Below are 20,870 nucleotides of genomic sequence, written 5' to 3' on the forward strand. Positions count from 1 at the left end.
AGCTACTACCAACTCATGCACAAATACAGAAACACCATCCTCACCGCTAAACGAGAATACTACTCTAAAAAGATACATGTTTCCAATACAACCCCAAGGCCCTCTTTACCTTGATCACTGACCTTACCAAGTCCTCTACAACGCAACCCCAATCTCCCACCTCTAAGAATCGCTGCAATGAACTGGCACACTTCTTTAAAACAAAGTCTCTTCCCTCACCACCGCACAATTTTCCCATAATTCCAACAAAGTGACTCTGCCCCCTCTCAACTTCTCAGCTTCCATGTCTACCTTTGATTCATCCTCCTCCTGGAAATAGAAAATATCCTGAAAAAATGAAACCCTCCTCTCATCCCGCTGAAAACCATCCCGTCCAAACTTCTTCTTTCCATTCCCAAAGCTATTTCCAAACCTCTTTCTGACATATCCAACTGCTCCCTAGAACAGGGCACGGGTCCCCAACTTTCTCAAGCAAGCGGTAGTTAAACCCATCCTTAAGAAACCTAATCTTGATCACTCCTCCCTCTCCAATTTTAGACCCATTTCCAATCTCGCCCTCCTCGCTAAAATCCTAGAAAAGCTTGTTAACGCTCGCCTCTCTGACTACCTTGAACTACACAACATTCTACTCTCCACACCAATTTGGTTTTCGAAAGCATCTGAGCACTGAGACCTTACTGCTCTCCCTCACTGACACCATAATCAAAGGAACCGATACTGGTGCTTCTTACCTTCTTGCTATGCTGGACATCTCTGCAGCGTTCGACACTGTTAATCACACCATCCTTATCAATATCCTCAGTAGTATTGGTATTACTGGAACTGCACTCTCCTGGCTCAAATCTTACCTACAAACCGCCAATTCACAGTCCTCTCTGATAACAATGAATCTGACTGCTATTAGTTTGGATCAGGGTGTTCCCCAGGGCTCCTCTCTATCCTCAACCTTATTCACATTTACATGCTTCCCCTCACTACCCTCCTAACTAACCTTGGCAAACACTTCATCTACGCAGATGATGTGCAAATTCTCTTCCCCTTCTCTGACTCTCTCAAATCCGCTCTCCAAAACTGGGACTCATGCCTTACCGCCATCAACAAACTCCTCACTGACATGCATCTTGCCCTCAACCCTAAAAAAACAGAACTCCTTATTTCCTCGAAACTCCCTCTTACGCATGTTCCCCCATCTCACTCTTCCACCACCTTCCACTCACACACCCGCAACCTGGGTGTTCTCCTTGACAACCAACTCTCCTTCAAACCCTACATCAAATCTCTCTTAAGTGACTGCTACTTCAAACTACAAACTATCAAAAAACTCAGACCCCTTCTGCATTTCTCAGATTTTCGCACAGTACTCCAATCTATCATATTTCTCCAAAATCGATTACTGTAATGCTCTCCTCCTCAGCCTTCCCTCCAACCACACCAAACCTTACAACTTCTACAGAACGCTGCAGCATGTACTCTTCTAACACTAGAATAAGAGACCACATTACACCAACCTTCATCGAGCTCCACTGGCTACCAAACCAATCACGTATCCTGTTCAAAACACTATCCCCTCATCCACAAGAGCATTTCTAATGAAAACCTCCAGTGGCTCTGCCCCCCCCTCTCCTTCCTCGCTCCTCCACAAGACCCACCCCGTCCTGCCCTTCAAGGAACACTCCACACTCCCTCTATTAAACCCTACAAACTGATCTCCACAATGAAGAGGGCCTTTTCCCTCGCCGGCCCCACCCTTTGGAACTCCCTCCCCTCCAGATCTGTGTACAGAGACATCCACCCCTAAATTCAAAAAAACTAAAAACATGGCTTTTTCAACAGCCCTACCCATCCGCCAATCCCTCCACATGATTGTTAGCTGAAATCTTTGTGACTTTGTTCTCTGATTATTTCTTGTAAATTTTTGTAAATTAATTTTTTCCACATTTGGTAATTGTTTCTTGTTTTCTCTGTTAACTATAGTTACCGTTCCATGTAAAGGCCCTTGCCTATTAGTTCTAAGTTAGCTGTAAACCGATACGATGTGCAAACGGTTGTCGGTATATAAAATGCCAAATAAATACAAATAAATCAGCGACATTAACCTCCACAAGTTCGGGTCTATGCTAAATTTTCAAAAAGAAAACAATTAGGTGGCTTTTTTTTAATTAGCATATTTTCCATATGTTAAGTCACCCACCTGGTTTGCTTTCTAAGGTTTTGGGAAATACAGGGTAAGAGGTAATTTTTAGGATAGCATTACTGTTTAAAGATAGATCTTGTTTAAACTCTTTACACCTACTCACTTGAATTGTTTAAATGATGGTCATGAAGAGTATGCAGTTCACCTAGCAATTTGTCCATTTTTTCCTTCTTTTCCTCTAACACTTTCATTTTGCTGAAAAGCTGAGCTTTGTCTTCAGACAAAGTTTCTGACATGGATGAATTCCTGCTTTGGGATACCTCCCTGGTCAGCGACAATGTTTCTGCTTGTCTTCTATTATCTGGTACAGGCCGAGCCTATAAAAGACAATTCAATTTAGTTTAACCAAAGTTATCAAATGATAAAGCTAGATAAAGTTTAGCATATAATGCTCAATCAAAAGATAAGTTACCAGATGCAAAACCTGATCAATTATGGAAGGTGCACAAATGCTATGAAGATCATCTAAATGGACAAACACAAAAGCAAAGATTTTTAAAAAAAAAAAAAAAAAAAGACTCAACTCCATCTGCTCTTCAGAGGTGCACAAGATATTCTGCTGCACTCAAAACACTAAGTTCTGAGATTTTATACAAAAATTAAAATTACAAGCCTGGTCTCAGATGATCTTATATAAGCTTATTTAGTAAATCCTCAGCCATCTTATTTCACTTTGAGGTCTAGAGTAAAGTTTGAGTAAGTTCAGACTTGAAGCATCAAAAAGATCTTCAACACTAGGAACCAGGGGTGTTTTAACCAGAAATGTTTATATGAAGTTGCATCATGTGAGCATAATTCAAATATATCTTCTACTTTACATTTTATAAGCATAGCACTAGTAATAAATTATTTGTACTAAAGGAAAATTAGTTCTTACCTGTTAATTTTCGTTCCTGTACTACCACTCATCAGTCCAGTCAGTGGGTTGAGCCTCCTTTCCAGCAGGTGGAGACAGATTTAAAACTTGCAGGATGCCCTATATCAGGACAGAGCCTATCCTCTCACCCTTCAGTATAACATATGTCAAAGCATATTAAACAATAAACCCAAGAATAGGATCAAGCAAGTAACCAAAAAGCTCAACGGAGCAACCATAGATAATGTAGAAGCATGGTATACCTATACGCTCTTTCATAAACTTGGTATAAAATAACCACCAAGGCTTCCGGTTTGTAAATGCTCAGTAATCTTTGCACCAAGGAAAATATGAAAATCTGCAGACCTGCAAGAAACAAGCTTCGAGAGATCAGAAGACAGACAGGGAAGGGCATCTGGACTGATCCGTGGTACTACAGGAACGAAAATTAACAGGTAAGAACTAATTTTCCTTTCCTGTACGTACCCCGGATCAGTCCAGACAGTGGGATGTACCAAAGCTTCCCTAAAACTGGGGTGGGACCGAGACAGTCCCGCTCAAAGCACTTGCCGCCCAAAGGAACCAAACACCGGGGCGTGGACATCCAGACAGTAGTGCCGAGCCAAAGTGTGCAGAGACATCCAAGTGGCAGCCCTGCAAATCTCCTGCGGGGAGACAGACTGACTCTCCGCCCACGAAGTAGCCTGAGAACGGAGAGAATGGGCTTTTCAGACCCTCAGGAAGCGGACGACCTTCACAAAGATATGCCGAGGAAATGGCTTCTTTCAACCACCGCGCAATGGTGGTCTTAGAAGCCTGCTTACCCCGGTTGGGACCACTCCAAAGGACGAAGAGATGGTCCGATACGCGGGGAGGAAGTCATTGGTGACTTGAAAATAACGAAGCAAGACTCGCTTTGACATCCAGCCGACGGAGGTCGCCCCCAGCCGTACCCGCAATCTCCTCCGGAGAGAACACGGGGAGTTCTACCGACTGCTTGACATGAAAGGCGGAGGACAACCTTAGGCAAGAAGGAAGGAACCGTCCTGAGAGAGACCCCGGAATCAGAAAAATGCAAGAAGGACTCCCGACCAGGACAGCGCCCTGAAGCTCGGGAAATACGACGAGCAGAGGAAATAGAGACTAGAAAGACAGTCGTAAGAGTAAGATCCTTGAGCATAGCGTGGCGAAGAAGCTCAAAGGGAGGCCGCACAGAGAGCCTACGAAGGACCAGGTTGAGACTCCAAGATGGACACGTGGCCCGGGAGGGGGGGCGGAGGTGTCTAAACACCACTCAGGAAACGAATCACATCCGGGTGAGCAGCTAAGGCATGACCATCCCACCCGACCCAAGAGAGAGCCGAGTGCAGAGACTTGAACACGTAAGGACTGAAGGAGAGGACCCTTCTGAAGAAAAGAAAGAACCAAAGGGATCGAGGCGGAGCGCGCCGGGACACCCGCCTCCGTACATGTGGACTCAAAGACCTTCCAGATGCGCACATAGGCCAGAGAAGTTGACTGCTTCCGGGCTCGCAGCAGGGTGGAGATGACCTCCTCCCTATAACCTTTGCGCCTCAAGCGCCGCCATTCAAAAGCCAGGCCGCTAGACAGAAGTGATCGGCCCTGGTCGAAAAATACAGGCCCCTGCCGGAGGAGACGAGGGAGATGATTGAGGCGCAGGGCCCGTCCACCGCTAGATTGATGAGATCCCGCGAACCACGGCCTTCGCGGTCACTCGGGTAGCGACGAGAATCACCGGACCCCGGTGGAGTTAGATTCTCCTGAGAATTTTTCCTACAAGAGGCCACGGGGGGAAAACACGTACAGAAGGACGTCCGCTGGCCAAGGGAGAGCCAGAGCATCCACGCCCTCTGCGCCGTGCTCCCTCCAGCGGCTGAAGAACAGATTGGCCTTTGCATTGCGCAGAGTCGCCATGAGGTCGAGGTGAGGAGGACCCCACCTGTCCACTATCAAAGCCATGGCAGCGTCCGAGAGCTCCCACTCTCTCGGAGATCGAGCGACTGCCGGCTGAAGAAGTCGGCTTGAACATTGTCCTTTTCCGGCGATGTGAGAGGCTGCAAGGCACTGTAGGTGACGCTCCGCCCAGGCGAAAGAGGCGGCTGGCTTCTAAGGCTACCAGGGCACTGCGAGTGCCCCCTTGGCGATTGATGTAGGCGACTGTGGTGGAGTTGTCGGACAGGACTCGTACCGCCTTGCCACGGATCAGGGAAAGGAACTCCTGAAGGGCCAGGCGGACCGCCAAAGTTTCCAGTCGATTGATGTGCCAGCACGACTGAGTCTGGGACCATGATCCCCTGGGTGGACTGAGAAAGGCAGACCGCACCCCAGCCCAACAGGCAGGTGTCCGTGGTTACTAGCATCCACTGTGGAGCTTGAAAGAGGCATCCCTTGCAGGAGATGAGGGAAGAGACAGCCACCACTGTAATTCGTCGGTAGTAGACTCCAAGAAACGGAAGGACTAAGTGGAACTGCTCAGACACTGGTTGCCAACGAGACAGCAAAGCTTTCTGTAACGGACGCATATGAGCAAAGGCCCAGGGGACCAGATCGATGGTAGAAGCCATGGAGCCCAGGAACTTGGAGATAATCCCAGGCTGTCTGAGAAGATAGCGCAATCAGATCTGGACCTGATCGATCAGGCTTGAGGGCTCGCGCTGGAGGTAAGAATACCTTGCCTACTCGAGTGTCGAAGTGTGCTCCCAGAAATTCCAACTCCTGAGAGGGCTGAAACTTGCTCTTGGAAAAGTTCATTATCCACCCGAGAGAGGCAAGGAGCTCTGAGACACAATCCACCACCGCCCGCCGGCAAGAGGTTCTCCGACTTGGCCCTGATGAGCCAATCGTCCAGATAGGGATGGACGAGAATCCCCTCCCGGCACAAGGCCACTGCCACTACTACCATGACCTTCGTGAAGGTGCGAGGAGTGGTCGCGAGGCCGAAGGGGAAGAGCTCAAAACTGGAAGTCCTGGTTGAGAATGTGGAACTCGGAGATACTTCTGGTAGTCGCGGTGGATGGGAATATGAAAATATGCTTCTGCGAGATCGAGGGAAGAAAAGGAACTCCTCCGGGATGGACCGCCGCAATGACTGCCCGCAGGGTTTCCATGCGGAAGTGGGGGATCTTGAGGGCCCGACTGACCCTCTTGAGGTCCAGGATTGGGCGGAAGGACCCGTCCTTTTTGGGCACGGTGAAGTAAATAGAATACTGGCCGGCGCCAATTTCCCCTTTTGGGACTGGGACCACCGCCCCCAGATCCAGAAGCTTGGAGAGAGTCTGGAACACCGCGTCCCTCTTGGCCCGGCCGCAAGGTGAGAACAGAAAGAGATCTGGAAGTTCCCTGACTAGGACGAAAGCGTACCCGTCTCTGATAATGTCAAGGACCCACTGATCCGACGTGATTTTGACCCATTCCTCGAAAAACAGGGAGAGGCATCCGCCGAGGTAAGGAACAGAGGAATGGGTCGGCTGAACTTCATTGCGTGGCAGGTTTAGCGGTGGTACGCACGGGCTGGCCCTCGCGGAAAGCGTCGCCTGCCACGAAAGGACTGCGACCAGGACTGCACACGAGAAGACCCCTCGCAGCACCGCCCCGCCTGCGAGAGGCGGAGCGACACTGACCCCTGAAGCGAAAGCGAGAGGTCGCGAAGGACCGAGAAGACTTAGGGCGTTCCTCTAGAAGCTTATGGACCTTGTTGTCAGCCAAGGAGTCCATAAGCTTGTCGAGGTCCTCGCCAAAGAGCATCTTACCTTTGAAGGGAAGTGTGCCCAGCCGGGTCTTCGAGGACTGATCAGCCGACCAGTGGCGTAGCCAAAGGAGCCTCCGGGCAGCCACTGCCGAAACCATCGCCTTCGCCTGCACACGGACCAAATCGTAGAGGGCGCCTGACACGTAAGCGATTACCGCCTCCAGACGTTCGGCTTGTTCTGCCTCACCTGGCAGAAGCTCCCGGGCGCAGAGTAACTGTTGGACCCACTGGAGGCCCGCCCGCATCATGAGACTGCTACAGCAAGACGCCCAAACCCCGAGGGCTAGGACGTCGAAGATGCACTTCAGGTGAGCCTCCAGCTTACGATCTTGTGAATCCTTCAAGGCCGTGGAACCTTCCACCGGAATCGTGGTGTGCTTTGCCACTGCAGAAACATAAGAATCCACCGACCGATATCGCAACAGCTCCAAGCCCTCTTCCGGGAGGGGATAGAGCTTATCCATCACACGCCCCACCCGGAGCGCACCCTCAGGAGCCTCCCATTCCCACAGGATAAGGAGCTTAAGCATGGAGTGGAAGGGAAAGGCCGAGGCTGGAGCCCGGAGCCCTCCCAAAACCGGGTTCATATCCTTAGGGAGTGAGGCCATGAGATTATCCACGGAGGGACTTTCCAGACCCAGCTCCTCCAAAACAAAAGGGAGGAGGAGCTCTAACTCCTCCTTACGAAAAAGACGAAGGGCTCTGGGGTCATCCCCCTCTAGAGGTGGGGCATCCGCCGAATCAGAGGAAATAGCAGGATCAGAGGACCCGGGAGACACCAGGGGAGGGAGGGGGGGCACCCCCGGGACCATCCGCAACCGAACTGGTCCCTGAGGCTCCGCGGCCGGTCCAGTGGTCAATGGCGCTGAACGAGGGATTTTTGGCGGGGGGGGGGGCTTTTATCCAGCTCATGCAGGCTAGCTAGATAAGATTTGTGCATGAGGACGACGAAATCCGCGGAAAAAGAGACCTTGGATTTGCCGGGGAGGGGGGGGGGGCGAGGGAAGGTCAGGACCCCCCTTCCTGGGGACCCGCGGGGGCCAAATCGGGGGTTAAATCAAAAAAATCCGGCCCCCCAGCCCCAGGGAGCACTGAAATCGGCCCCGATGAAAAATCCAAGATGGCGGCCGTTCCCGGGCTCTGCCGAACCGGGAAAAGCCTAACCATGCCAAGAGGAGTGGAGCCCCGGGCTAAATTTGCTTGTCCTGCCGAGGAGGGACCTTCCCCACCCGGCAGGCAAGCTATGCAGAGGCCCTGCCACGAAAAACGCGAAGAGAACAGCCCACAAAAAAGACAGGCTGTCAGCTGGGACATAGCTAAACCTCGGCTGAAGAAAAAAAAGTTGAAAAAAAGCTTGATTGACAGCCTGCACAGCAGGAGAGAGCAGGTGGGAAACCTGCTGCCTTCTGCTTCTCTGACTGCCGGTTCTAGCCCTACTCTGACCAGAAAAAAATTAAAAAGCTGGTCAACTGCTGCAAATAGTTAGAGGTAGCTGAGAGTACCTGCAACTTAATGAAAGTTTAACACCTTTTAACTCCCTTTTTTTTTTTTTTTTTTTTTTTTTACTGAGCGCAACAGCGAGTTCAAAACCCTCTCGGCAGCCAGAGGGGGAACGAGGCCCAGAGAGCATCGGTCCCCACACCTGGAAGCGTCCACGGACTCAGGACTATGCAGGGAACCCCCTCCTGCAAAAGGGGACAAGCCACCCTGAGCCGGGCAAGAGCTGAGAGGCGGACGTCGCCCACACAAAAAACAGAAAAGCACTAAAGAAGGCAGAAATTTCCTTCAGAGATCCTTTTTTTTTTTTTTTTTTTTTTTTTTTTAAACAAGAACCAAAAGAAGCACTTGCTTGAGCCTAAAGAGAAAGAAGAGGCTGACTAGCCTACAGCAGAGAACCGAAGGGGAGATGCTGCACCTGCTGGAGACAGACAAATACTGAAGGGTGAGAGGATAGGCTCTGTCCTGATATAGGGCATCCTGCAAGTTTTAGTCTGTCTCCACCTGCTGGAAAGGAGGCTCAACCCACTATCTGGACTGATCCGGGTACGTACAGGAACTAGAAAGTCAATATTTAGCCACAGGCAGTCTGGGTAACTTACCTGGATACATTTACCTGGGTAATGAACTAGATATTCAGCAACGCAACCATGCCAATAAAATATACTTAGATAAAACCCAAAAGTTATCCGAGTAAATTTACCCAAATTAACTTTATTTATGCCATGAGGCAGTCCTAAAATTACTTGGATAATTTACCTAGAGATATTCAGGCAATATTGCAGTAATTCAAGTAAGTTATCCAGCTAAGTTTAAACCACCCCGAAACATCCTGCTACACCTCCATATAAACATTTTTCTAGATAAAATAAGACCCAATCAGCATTGAGAAGTTACTACTTACCTGATAATTTCCTTTTCTTTAGACCAGACAGATAAATTCAGAACCAGTGGGTAATGCACCTCTACCAGCAGATAGAGATGGAGTAAAGCTGACATAATATATATACACTCATACAGTGACATCAGCCTGCCAGTATTCTCTTCAAAAGTCAACTGTGGATAGACTAGCAAAAGTATAGCAAATGTTGCTTACCTGTAACAGGTGTTCTCACAGGACAGCAGGACGTTAGTCCTCACATATGGGTGACATCACAGGATGGAGCCCAATCACGAACACTTTTGTCAAAGTTTCCAGAACTTTGACTGGCCCCTACTGGGCATGCCCAGCATGGCACTAACCCTGCAGCCAGCAGGGGTCCCCCTTCAGTCTTATTTGAAAGCTACAAGTAGTGCCGAAAAATAAAACAAAACATTACGAACCCAACACCGCAGGGCAGCGGGCGGGTTTTGTGAGGACTAACATCCTGCTGTCCTGTGAGAACACCTGTTACAGGTAAGCAACATTTGCTTTCTCACAGGACAAGCAGGATGGTACTCCTCACATATGGGTGAGTACCGAGCTGAGGATGGCCGAGCATGCACCAAATGTACCCAACAGCGTGCAACAGGCACAACAACTGGGGTGGAATTTGGTAGAAGGCATCCTGATCCCCACCGGGTAGGCCGAAGGGTGTTGGTACGTCACGATGGAAACAGGTTGCGCAGGACAGACTGGACGAAGATGGAATCTTGTCTTCCGGCTTTGTCCAAGCAATAGTGAGCTGCGAAGGTATGGAGAGAACTCCAGGTGGCAACCCTGCAAATGTCAGGAAGCGGCACCGATCGTAGGTGTGCTACTGAAGTCGCCATAGCCCTCACAGAGTGTGCTTTAATACAGTCTTGAAAAGGAATGCCTGCTTGCTGATAGCAAAAAGATAGGCAGTCCGCCAACCAGGAGGAGAGAGTCTGCTTACCCACAGGTTGCCCTAATTTGTTGGGATGGAAAGGGACGAATAACTGAGTGCTTTTCCTGTGGTCTAGGTAGAAAGCTAGAGCCCTTTTACAGTCAAGGGTATGCAGAGCCTGTTCCCCTGGGTTGGAGTGGGGCCTGGGAAAGAAGATAGGTAGTTTGATGGATTGACTAATGTGAAACTCCGAAACTACCTTAGGCAAAAACTTAGGGTGAGTGCGGAGTACCGCCCAGTCCTGCAGGAGTTTAGTGTAAATGATTCCTGAAATAGAAGAGCGGTGGGAAGCTCATGGAGACCTCATATATTAAATGCCCAAAAGTTAGGCTAATGAGAGCTTATAATGGCGTAAGCTTGTCTTTATTTATAATCATCGGTCTCGATGAGCACATTTGAGAGGGCGCCATATAAAGTATAGCTGCCCCAATTATGCACTTAGAGTCAATTGTACTATGATATTGTACTTAACTTGCGAATTTTAATCTCCGGCATCGAGGTCCAAATGCTACTGAAGTTGATGGTAAAAGTGGAAGAAACCGACTTTAATCCGACACGCCGTGTTTCGGAGGAAACCTCCTTCCTCAGGGGGTCGGGTGCCACTGTTACCTGCTTTTGTCACAGACCGGAGATGCTTGCCACTGTTAAGAATAAAATAGATACAAGAGAACAAGTGCATGATGAAAAACCCACCGCAAGGAGAAGATGGCAGTGACAATGGAAAGAACACTTACTATATGTGAAGCGTTGACTCAGTTTGTCGCGCCCGAAGGCGTCTCTATATGATTCTGCAGGTAAAACAATGCATAATCAAGTACTGAAACCTTACGTTAGGTGTTTTGAACCCGGAAACCTTGCACATATATATATTACCTCGTCGCGATGCTGGAGTCGCTCGCTGGACCGTGTGTATACTATCGGCAGCGAGAGACGTCTGAACGCTAACCTTTAAAGACAAAAAAGGCGCCAAAGGTATGGGTGTGTCCAAATAGGGGCACATACGTCACAGTCGAGGCCATTTTGGAACAAGGGCTGTCCATAAAAGGGAAGTGACGATATCGGCAGCCATTTTGAAAAAATTTAAATTAAGGGATTCCCCCTAACGCGACTATCCATGAAAGGGAAATGACGTAAAAAGAGGCCATCTTGAAAACAGTTGACCGAAAATATACCCCAACCTATCCTTGTATGGATGATGAAAGGGATTTGACGACATCGGCAGCCATATTGAAAGAATTTTTATATGGGGGAATCCCCATAGCGCGACTGTCCATAAAAGGGAAATGACGTAGGAGGGAGCCATCTTGGAAACAGTTTGCCGGGGATATACCCAAACCTATCCTTATATGGATAATGTCGTCACTGTCCGCCATTTCTAAAGGGGGGGAGGAGGGGGAACACAAAGAAAGGCAATCAATATAGGCAAAGGCTAAATAAGAGTGTACCACTCTATTTTCTCGTTGAGGCCCTGCGGTTCCACAGATTGTAAACGATAGATCCATTGGTGTTCCTTCAAATTCAACGTGGAGAGTCTGTCTCCCCCCCTCCATGATTGTGTGATTTGTTCAATAATCAGCCACTGGAATTGTTCAAATTTATGTTGATGGGTGACACAATGTTGTACCATGGGGGCCTTGACGTCTAAGTTCTTGATGCGGCTACGGTGTTCAATTAGCCGGACTTTAATTTTACGTGTAGTTCTACCCACGTAAATTTTTTGGCAAGGGCAAATGAGTCCATATACCACAAAATCAGAGTTGCAGTGGACAGCTTGTCGCCGTGTAATTCGAATCTGGGTATTAGGGTCTTGCCATTCAACACCAGTGATGGCTAGGGTACAAAAACTGCAATTTCCGCACTGTGTCTGGGTCAGACACAGTGCGGAAATTGCAGTTTTTGTACCCTAGCCATCACTGGTGTTGAATGGCAAATTTATGTTGATGGGTGACACAATGTTGTACCATGGGGACCTTGACGTCTAAGTTCTTGATGCGGCTACGGTGTTCAAAAACTGCAATTTCCGCACTGTGTCTGGGTCAGACACAGTGCGGAAATTGCAGTTTTTGTACCCTAGCCATCACTGGTGTTGAATGGCAAGACCCTAATACCCAGATTCGAATTACACGGCGACAAGCCGTCCACTGCAACTCTGATTTTGTGGTATATGGACTCATTTGCCCTTGCCAAAAAATGTACGTGGGTAGAACTACACGTAAAATTAAAGTCCGGCTAATTGAACACCGTAGCCGCATCAAGAACTTAGACGTCAAGGCCCCCATGGTACAACATTGTGTCACCCATCAACATAAATTTGAACAATTCCAGTGGCTGATTATTGAACAAATCACACAATCATGGAGGGGGGGAGACAGACTCTCCACGTTGAATTTGAAGGAACACCAATGGATCTATCGTTTACAATCTGTGGAACCGCAGGGCCTCAACGAGAAAATAGAGTGGTACACTCTTATTTAGCCTTTGCCTATATTGATTGCCTTTCTTTGTGTTCCCCCCCCCCCCCCCCTTTAGAAATGGCGGACAGTGACGACATTATCCATATAAGGATAGGTTTGGGTATATCCCCGGCAAACTGTTTCCAAGATGGCTCCCTCCTACGTCATTTCCCTTTTATGGACAGTCGCGCTATGGGGATTCCCCCATATAAAAATTCTTTCAATATGGCTGCCGATGTCGTCAAATCCCTTTCATCATCCATACAAGGATAGGTTGGGGTATATTTTCGGTCAACTGTTTTCAAGATGGCCTCTTTTTACGTCATTTCCCTTTCATGGATAGTCGCGTTAGGGGGAATCCCTTAATTTAAATTTTTTTCAAAATGGCTGCCGATATCGTCACTTCCCTTTTATGGACAGCCCTTGTTCCAAAATGGCCTCGACTGTGACGTATGTGCCCCTATTTGGACACACCCATACCTTTGGCGCCTTTTTTGTCTTTAAAGGTTAGCGTTCAGACGTCTCTCGCTGCCGATAGTATACACACGGTCCAGCGAGCGACTCCAGCATCGCGACGAGGGTAATATATATATGTGCAAGGTTTCCGGGTTCAAAACACCTAACGTAAGGTTTCAGTACTTGATTATGCATTGTTTTACCTGCAGAATCATATAGAGACGCCTTCGGGCGCGACAAACTGAGTCAACGCTTCACATATAGTAAGTGTTCTTTCCATTGTCACTGCCATCTTCTCCTTGCGGTGGGTTTTTCATCATGCACTTGTTCTCTTGTATCTATTTTATTCTTAACAGTGGCAAGCATCTCCGGTCTGTGACAAAAGCAGGTAACAGTGGCACCCGACCCCCTGAGGAAGGAGGTTTCCTCCGAAACACGGCGTGTCGGATTAAAGTCGGTTTCTTCCACTTTTACCATCAACTTCAGTAGCATTTGGACCTCGATGCTGGAGATTAAAATTCGCAAGTTAAGTACAATATCATAGTACAATTGACTCTAAGTGCATAATTGGGGCAGCTATACTTTATATGGCGCCCTCTCAAATGTGCTCATCGAGACCGATGATTATAAATAAAGACAAGCTTACGCCATTATAAGCTCTCATTAGCCTAACTTTTGGGCATTTAATATATGAGGTCTCCATGAGCTTCCCACCGCTCTTCTATTTCAGGAATCATTTATAAATTGTTGATGTCATTTATTTCCTGATATTTGTGGATCCATTCATATTTGGAGTTTAGTGTAAGGCAGATAGGTAACTAGGGCCTGTAAACTCACTAACCCTGCGAGCTGAAGTGATAGCCAAAAGGAAAATCACTTTCCATGTGAGATATTTTAGCTCACAGGAGTGAAGAGGTTCGAATGGTGGTTTCATGAGCTGCCCGAGAACCAGATTAAGGGGCCGGAGGACTTAAAGGTGGCTTGATATGGAGCAAGCCTTTAAGAAAACGTGTTACGAGGGGTTGTACCGATATAGGGACATCCCCGACACCTTTATGGAAGGCGGCTACCGCACTGACATGCATTCTGATGGAAGAGGTCTTTAGACCTGATTCCGATAAATGCCAGAGATAATCCAAAAACCTTGGATTGGACAGGAAAAGGGATCAAGGGACTGTGAAGAACACCATGAGGTATACCTTTTCCATTTATAGGAATAAGACTTTCTTGTGGAAGGCTTCCGTGAAGCAATCAGGACACGAGAAACTGAATCTGAAAGGTTAAGTGGTTGAAGGATTAACCTTTCAACATCCATGCCGTCAGGGACAAGGCCTGAAGATTGGGATGGCGTAGATATCCGTCATTCTGAGTGATCAGAAGCGGGTGCATTCCCAAGGGAATGTGCCTGCGGATGGAGAGATCCTGGAGTATGGGAAACCACACTTGGCGTGGCCAGTGAGGTGCTATCAGGATCATGGTTCCCGTGTCCTGACGGAGCTTCACGAGAGTCTTCGAGAGAAGTGGAAGTGGAGGGAATGCATAGAGCAGACCGGATGTCCACGAGAGGGGGAATGCATCTCTGGGCTGAGAGCGCTCGCTTTGAATGAGGGAGCAGTAATTGTCCACTTTATGGTTCTGAGGGGACGCAAAGAGGTCTATTTGGGGATAACCCCATTGCTGGAAGAGACAGGTTGCTACCGAGGGGTTGAGAGACCACTCATGTGGTTGGAAGACACGACTCAGTTTGTCTGCCAAGATATTGTGCACTCCCGGCAAGTAGGTGGCTCTGAGGTACATCGAGCGGGAGAGCGCTTCCGCCCAAATCTGCGCAGCTTCCTGACACAGAAGGAAGGAGCCTGTGCCTCCTTGCTTGTTGATGCACCACATGGCCACCTGGTTGTCAGTCTGAATCAGGATGACGTGATTTGATAGGCAATCCTGAAAAGTTCTAAGAGCATATCTGATTGCTTGAAGCTCCAGGAAATTTATCTGATGTTTGGCTTCCTCTGGAGATCAAGATCCTTGTGTTTGCAGATCGTTCACATGGGCTCCCCACCCAAGATTGGAAGAGTCGGTGGTGAGAATGAGTTGAGGATCTGGTAGTTGAAAGGGCAGTCCCTGGAGGAGATTGTTCTGATCTTTCCACCAGGCGAGAGACAGATGGAGTGAGTCGGTGATGTGGGCAATGGTTGACAGAGGCTGAGTAGCTTGAATCCATTGTGACCTTACAGTCCCAATGCATGAGCCTCATGGCCAGGCGGGCCATTGGTGTGACATGGACTGAGGACGCCATGTGTCCGAGAAGGACAAGGAATTGCCGAGCTGTTTGCTGTACACTGAGACTGCAACTGGTGATCGAGAGACACGAGGGTTAGCGCTCGTGGTTGAGGTAGAAAGGCTTTTGCCTGCAAGGTATCCAAGTCTGCCCCAATGAACGACAAGGTTTGAGATGGGACTAAATAGGATTTGTCGTAATTGACGAGAAATCCTAGAGAAATTAGAGTGTGTAGGGTCAAATCCAGGGACGACAGAGTGGCTTGCTGGGTTGGGGCCCTGATTATCCAGTCGTCCAGATAGGGGTGTACATGAACACCTTCTTTCCTGAGGAAAGCTGCGACAACTAAGAGACATTTGGTAAAGACTCGTGGTGCCGATGCTAGGCCGAATGGAAGCACTCTGTATTGATAGTGCTTTGGGCCTACTAAAAACCTGAGGTACGTGCGATGAGCTGGAGATATCGCAATGTGGGTGTATGCGTCCTGGAGGTCCAGAGAGCAGAGCCAGTCTCCTCTTTGCAGAAGCGAGCCCAAGGTTACCATCTTGAACTTTTTCCGCTGGAGGTACTTGTTGAGGGCACGTAGGTCCAGAATTGGACGAAGCCCCCGGATTTTTTGGGGATCAAAAAGTACCGGGAATAGAACCCTAGGCCTTGCTGTGAAAGTGGTACGGGTTCTATTGCTCTTAACTGGAGAAGTAGGGAAACCTCCTGCTCCAGAAGGACAGAGTGGTCGGGTACTCTCCACGCTTGCAGAGGTGGTGAGTCTGGTGGAAGAGCAAGAAAGTTTAGGTGGTAACCCTGAGAATGATTGCTAAAACCCATTGGTCGGTTGTGATTGATTGCCACATGCCGTGAAAGCGGCTCAATCGACCTCCCACTGGTTTGCTTGGCAGAGGAATCAGGCTGCTGCTCTCTAAGGGAAAGTCAAAAACCTGAAGCAGGCCCCGGCTGGGGAGCTGCTTGTGGCTTTTGCTTCCGGGCCTGGCGAGGCTGAGGTTTTTGATAAGGCCTCATAGTTCGGGACCTTGGTGGTGGAGAATAGTACTTCCTTGGGTGGAAGAATGACTTCTTAGAGTCCTTCCTGAAGGGTTGTCTAGAGTGGAAGTCAGAAGGTATCATTGAGAGCTGTTTGAGGGTCTCATGATGGTCCTTTAATTCAGCCACTATTTGCTGAATCTGTTCACCGAACAGATTGTCTCCTACACAGGGCAGGTCAGACAGCCTGTCTTGTACTTCAGGGTGAAGGTCAGAAGATTTGAGCCAGGCCCAGCACCTTGCCGAAATGGCAGTTGCAGACACTCTAGTAGAGGTGTCGAAGATATCGTAAGCTGTTCTTATCTCATGCTTTCCTGCCTCAAACCCCTTGTTGACAAGGATTTGAAGCTGTTCTTGGAATTGGTCAGGCATGGTTTCAGAGAAGTCCTGTATCTGCTTGAAAATGACCCTGTTTTGGGTCATGTACAGCTGGTAAGAAGCAATTCTGGAGATGAGCATGGCCCCTTGGAACACTCATCGACCAATATTGTCTAGGAACTTGTGTTCCTTGACCGGAAGGGTAGAGGAGTGTGGTTTCATCCTTTTTGCTTTCTTTTGAGCCGATTCTACCACAACCGAGTGGTGGTCGAGCTGAGATTTTTGAAAGCCAGGGGCTGACTGCACTAAATAGGTAGTGTCAGCCTTTCTGTGTACTGGAGCAATGGATCCAGGGTTTTCCCAGTTCTTTTTTAGGAGGTCAAGAAGAACTTGATGAATGGGAATAAAAGTGATCACTTTAGGGGCATCCAGGAATTGGAGATGCTCCATCATCTGTGCCTATCATCCTGCTCCGTTTGAAGCTGAAATGGGACCAAGTCAGACATTTCTTTCACAAAATTAATGAAAGAAAGGCCCTCTGGAGGAGAACGCTTTCTACTTTCAGTAGGAGAGGAAGGTGAAGGTAAATCATCGGTGTCTGTGGAAGTATCATCTCCCCAGGTGTCCTAAGGATCAGCTGGCTGACCTATAGGACAAGAAGGGGGTTGGATACCCGAAGGGCCCGGCTGAGGCTCCGAGAAAATCGAAGGAATCACCAGGGGCACCGTGGACGCCCTGGAAGGTATCTGTGCCAGCATCGAAGGCACCAATGTGCGTGTCGCCCCCGATGAATGAATCGGTGGCGAGGGGCGACATGGCATCGATGGCTGAGGCAATACCCCCGAAGGAGGAATGCGGAACGATGTTTCTCCTCCCGATGAAGCTGTCAACGGGGAGCGCACCGGAGCCATCGGAGACCCGGGAATCACCGGTGGAAGGGCGGTCATGAGCGCCTCCATCCGAGATAGCAGCGGTGCCAGCGCTGGTGGAATCGGGTCGGTGACCGGTTCCACTCTCGGTGCCAGTGTCGAAGGAACCTGGAGCCATTGCATCGCCTTGTCGATGGCCTCCTGGACCAGCCAGTCCAATTCTTCCAGGAGACCTGGAGAAAGCAGCCCCGGCTCCGTGATGGAAGAGGGAGGCAGAGGCACAGTCGGAGGGACCACCTTTACAGGCGGAATCGAGACTCCCAAACCCCGATCGGGTGAGGGTGGCCTCGATGACCCGGTCGCAGGAATGGTCAGAGCCTTTCCTGGATGGGGCTTCTTCGACAGTGGCTCGGACGGTGGCGAGGTCGATGACTTTGCTCCCTCGACGGTCCGAGACGTGCGATGTCAATGACTATGTTTCTCCCTGCGATCCCCTCGATCCTGAGGGGGAGAAGCAGGTGTCAATGGCCGTGAAAGCGTCGATGGCGGTCGGTGGTCGATGCTGGAGCGAAGTCGACAGTGCCGGTTCAGATGATGTCGATGCGATGGACGGCGGCGGGGTGTGAGCACAGAAGAGGAGTCCCATCTTCTTCATTCTGGCTTTGCGACCTTTTGGTGTCATGAGGGCACATTTGGTGCAAGTCAGGACATCATGTTCACGGCATAAACACATTACACAGACTCCATGGGAGTCTGATATAGACATGGTGCAAGTACAGTCCGGGCACCGACGAAACCCCAACGCCATGGCCATTGAAAAAAAAAAATCGAGCCTCAGTGCAGTCGACGGCCAGTAGGCCGCAAGGGCCAAACTAGACGGTAATCGACGGAAAACAGATAAAAACTTACCGGAATACCGCGGTCAAAGAAAAGTTAGAAGACCCCTGTGGGGAAATTTAACTTTAAATAATTCCGTGAGGAAAATTCCTGTCAGGAATCTCTTCAGAGCTCCTAAACCACAAGGCTACTGCTGTGCGGAAAAAAAAACTGAAGGGGGACCCCTGCTGGCTACAGGGTTAGTACCATGCTGGGCATGCCCAGTAGGGGCCAGTCAAAGTTCTCGAAACTTTGAGAGAAGATTTCCGTGATTGGGCTCCATCCTATGATGTCACCCATATGTGAGGAGTTCCATCCTGCTTCTCCTGTGAGAAGATTAATAACACCATTTCAATACTCAGCCAACAGGAAACACTGAGCTCAGCAAAGAATGTACCAACACTAGTCTAAGGACTAAACAGCAAAATTGCTTACCTTGTAATATGTGTTATCCCAGGACAGCAGGATGTAGTCCTCACATATGAGTGATGTCACTGGACGGAGCCCTATCACGGAAAACTTTGTCAAAGTTTCTTGAAACTTTTGACTGGCACACTGAGCCCACAGAGCATTCCCAGCATGCCATGATCCCTCGAGCCAAAGGGGTCTCCCTTCAGTCTAGAGTATAACAATGTTGAGATTACTTACCTGATAATCTCCTTTTCCTTAGTGTAGACAGATGGACTCAGAAGAAATGGGTATAGTATGCTCGTGCTAGCAGTTGGAGACGGATCTGACGTCAGCACGGTTATATATACCCCCACAGGAAGCGTAGCAACTTAGTAATCTTCCTTGCAAAAGCTGTTATGGATGTGTGTACTGACGCTCAGTGAAATAGTGAAACAGGATTCCCCTGACCGATTGATAGTAGCTGGAGACCGCCAGCATTCACAACCGGAAGGCATTGACACCTGGTAGAGTGTACGCTCATATGGAAACAGATGACATGGCTTACCTTGAATCGGTGAAACCCATGTACACAGGCAGCTGGGCGGGATGCTGAGTCCATCTGTCTACACTAAGGCAAAGGAGATTATCAGGTAAGTAATCTCAACATTTCCTGGCGTGTAGCCAGATGGACTCAGAACAAATGGGATGTACAAAAGCTTTAATCCCAGCCTGGGTGGGAGGCTGCCTGAGGACCATGTAGGACCACCCTCGCAAATGCTGTGTCCTCCCTGGCCTGGACATCCAGACGGTAGAACCTGGAGAAGGTATGGAGGGAGGACCACGTCGCTGCTTTACAGATTTCCGCAGGCGACAGCATCCTGGATTCTGCCCAAGATGCCGCTTGTGCTCTGGTAGAATGAGCCTTGACTTGTAGCGGCGGAGATTTCCCAGCCTCTACGTAAGCTGCTCGGATAACTTCTTTAATCCAGCGGGCGATGGTGGGCCGCGAGGCCGCTTCACCTTGTTTCTTTCCGCTATGCAGGACGAACAGATGGTCCGTCTTTCGTACTTCTTGTGTCACTTCCAGATATCTGGGCAGCAATCTGCCAATGTCGAGATGGCGTAATAAACGCCCTTCTTCAGATTTCTTCAAACCCGCCGTGGAAGGCAAGGATATGGTTTGGTTAAGATGAAACTGTGAAACCACTTTAGGTAGGAGGGGACCGTGCGAAGATGGATAGCCTCAGGAGTGATCCTGAGAAATGGATCCCGGCAGGACAGTGCTTGTAGCTCTGAGATGCGGCGTGCTGAACATACAGCCAGCAAGAACACCATCTTCAGGTTAGAGAACGGAGAGACAGGCCCCGAAGGGGTCTGAAGGTGGATCCCGCGAGGAACTCCAAAACGAGGTTGAGGTTCCATAAGCAGGCCACTTCAGTGGTGGACGGATATGCTTGACTCCTTTCAGGAAGCGAGAAACATCTGGGTGCTTGGCGATGGTCTTGCCATCCCTCCTGGGGCCGTAGCAAGACAGCGCAGTCACCTGAACCTTGATGGAGCTGAGGGAGAGACCCTTCTGAAGTCCATCTTGCAGGAAATCCAACACAATAGGGATTGTGGTCGCATGTGGATTGGTGCCATGAGTGTCGCACCATGCTTCGAATACTCTCCAGATCCTTACGTAGGTGAGGGATGTGGAAAACTTGCGAGCTCGGAGGAGGGTATCTATCACGGGCTCCAAGTAACCTCTTTTCTTCAGTCTAGCCCTCTCAATGGCCAGACCGTAAGAGAGAATTGAGCTGGATCCTCGTGGAGGATGGGACCTTGACGTAGAAGGTCCCGGACAGGAGGCAGGGGAAGAGGCTCCCCTGCCAGTAGTCTTCTCATGTCCGCGTACCAGGGTCTTCTTGGCCAGTCTGGTGCCACTAGAAGAACTAGGCCCCGGTGCCTCTGAATCTTGTGGATGATAGCGCCCAGCAGAGGCCACGGAGGAAAGGCGTATAGCAGAGTCCCTGGAGGCCATGGCTGAACC

At 49.2% G+C, this 20,870-nt stretch overlaps 1 protein-coding gene across 1 annotated transcript in view; it reads right to left on the bottom strand.

The window, feature by feature from the left end:
- The window catches only part of PCM1 (pericentriolar material 1), a 1,078,029-nt gene that overhangs the window by 854,888 nt on the left and 202,271 nt on the right, over positions 1-20,870 (bottom strand). Inside the window, 1 exon segment of the mRNA XM_029604912.1 lies at positions 2,298-2,511. Coding sequence (XP_029460772.1) covers positions 2,298-2,511 — 214 coding nt within the window.

The sequence above is a fragment of the Rhinatrema bivittatum genome, chromosome 1 (genome assembly GCF_901001135.1).
Source record: "Rhinatrema bivittatum chromosome 1, aRhiBiv1.1, whole genome shotgun sequence".
Classification (NCBI taxonomy): domain Eukaryota; kingdom Metazoa; phylum Chordata; class Amphibia; order Gymnophiona; family Rhinatrematidae; genus Rhinatrema; species Rhinatrema bivittatum.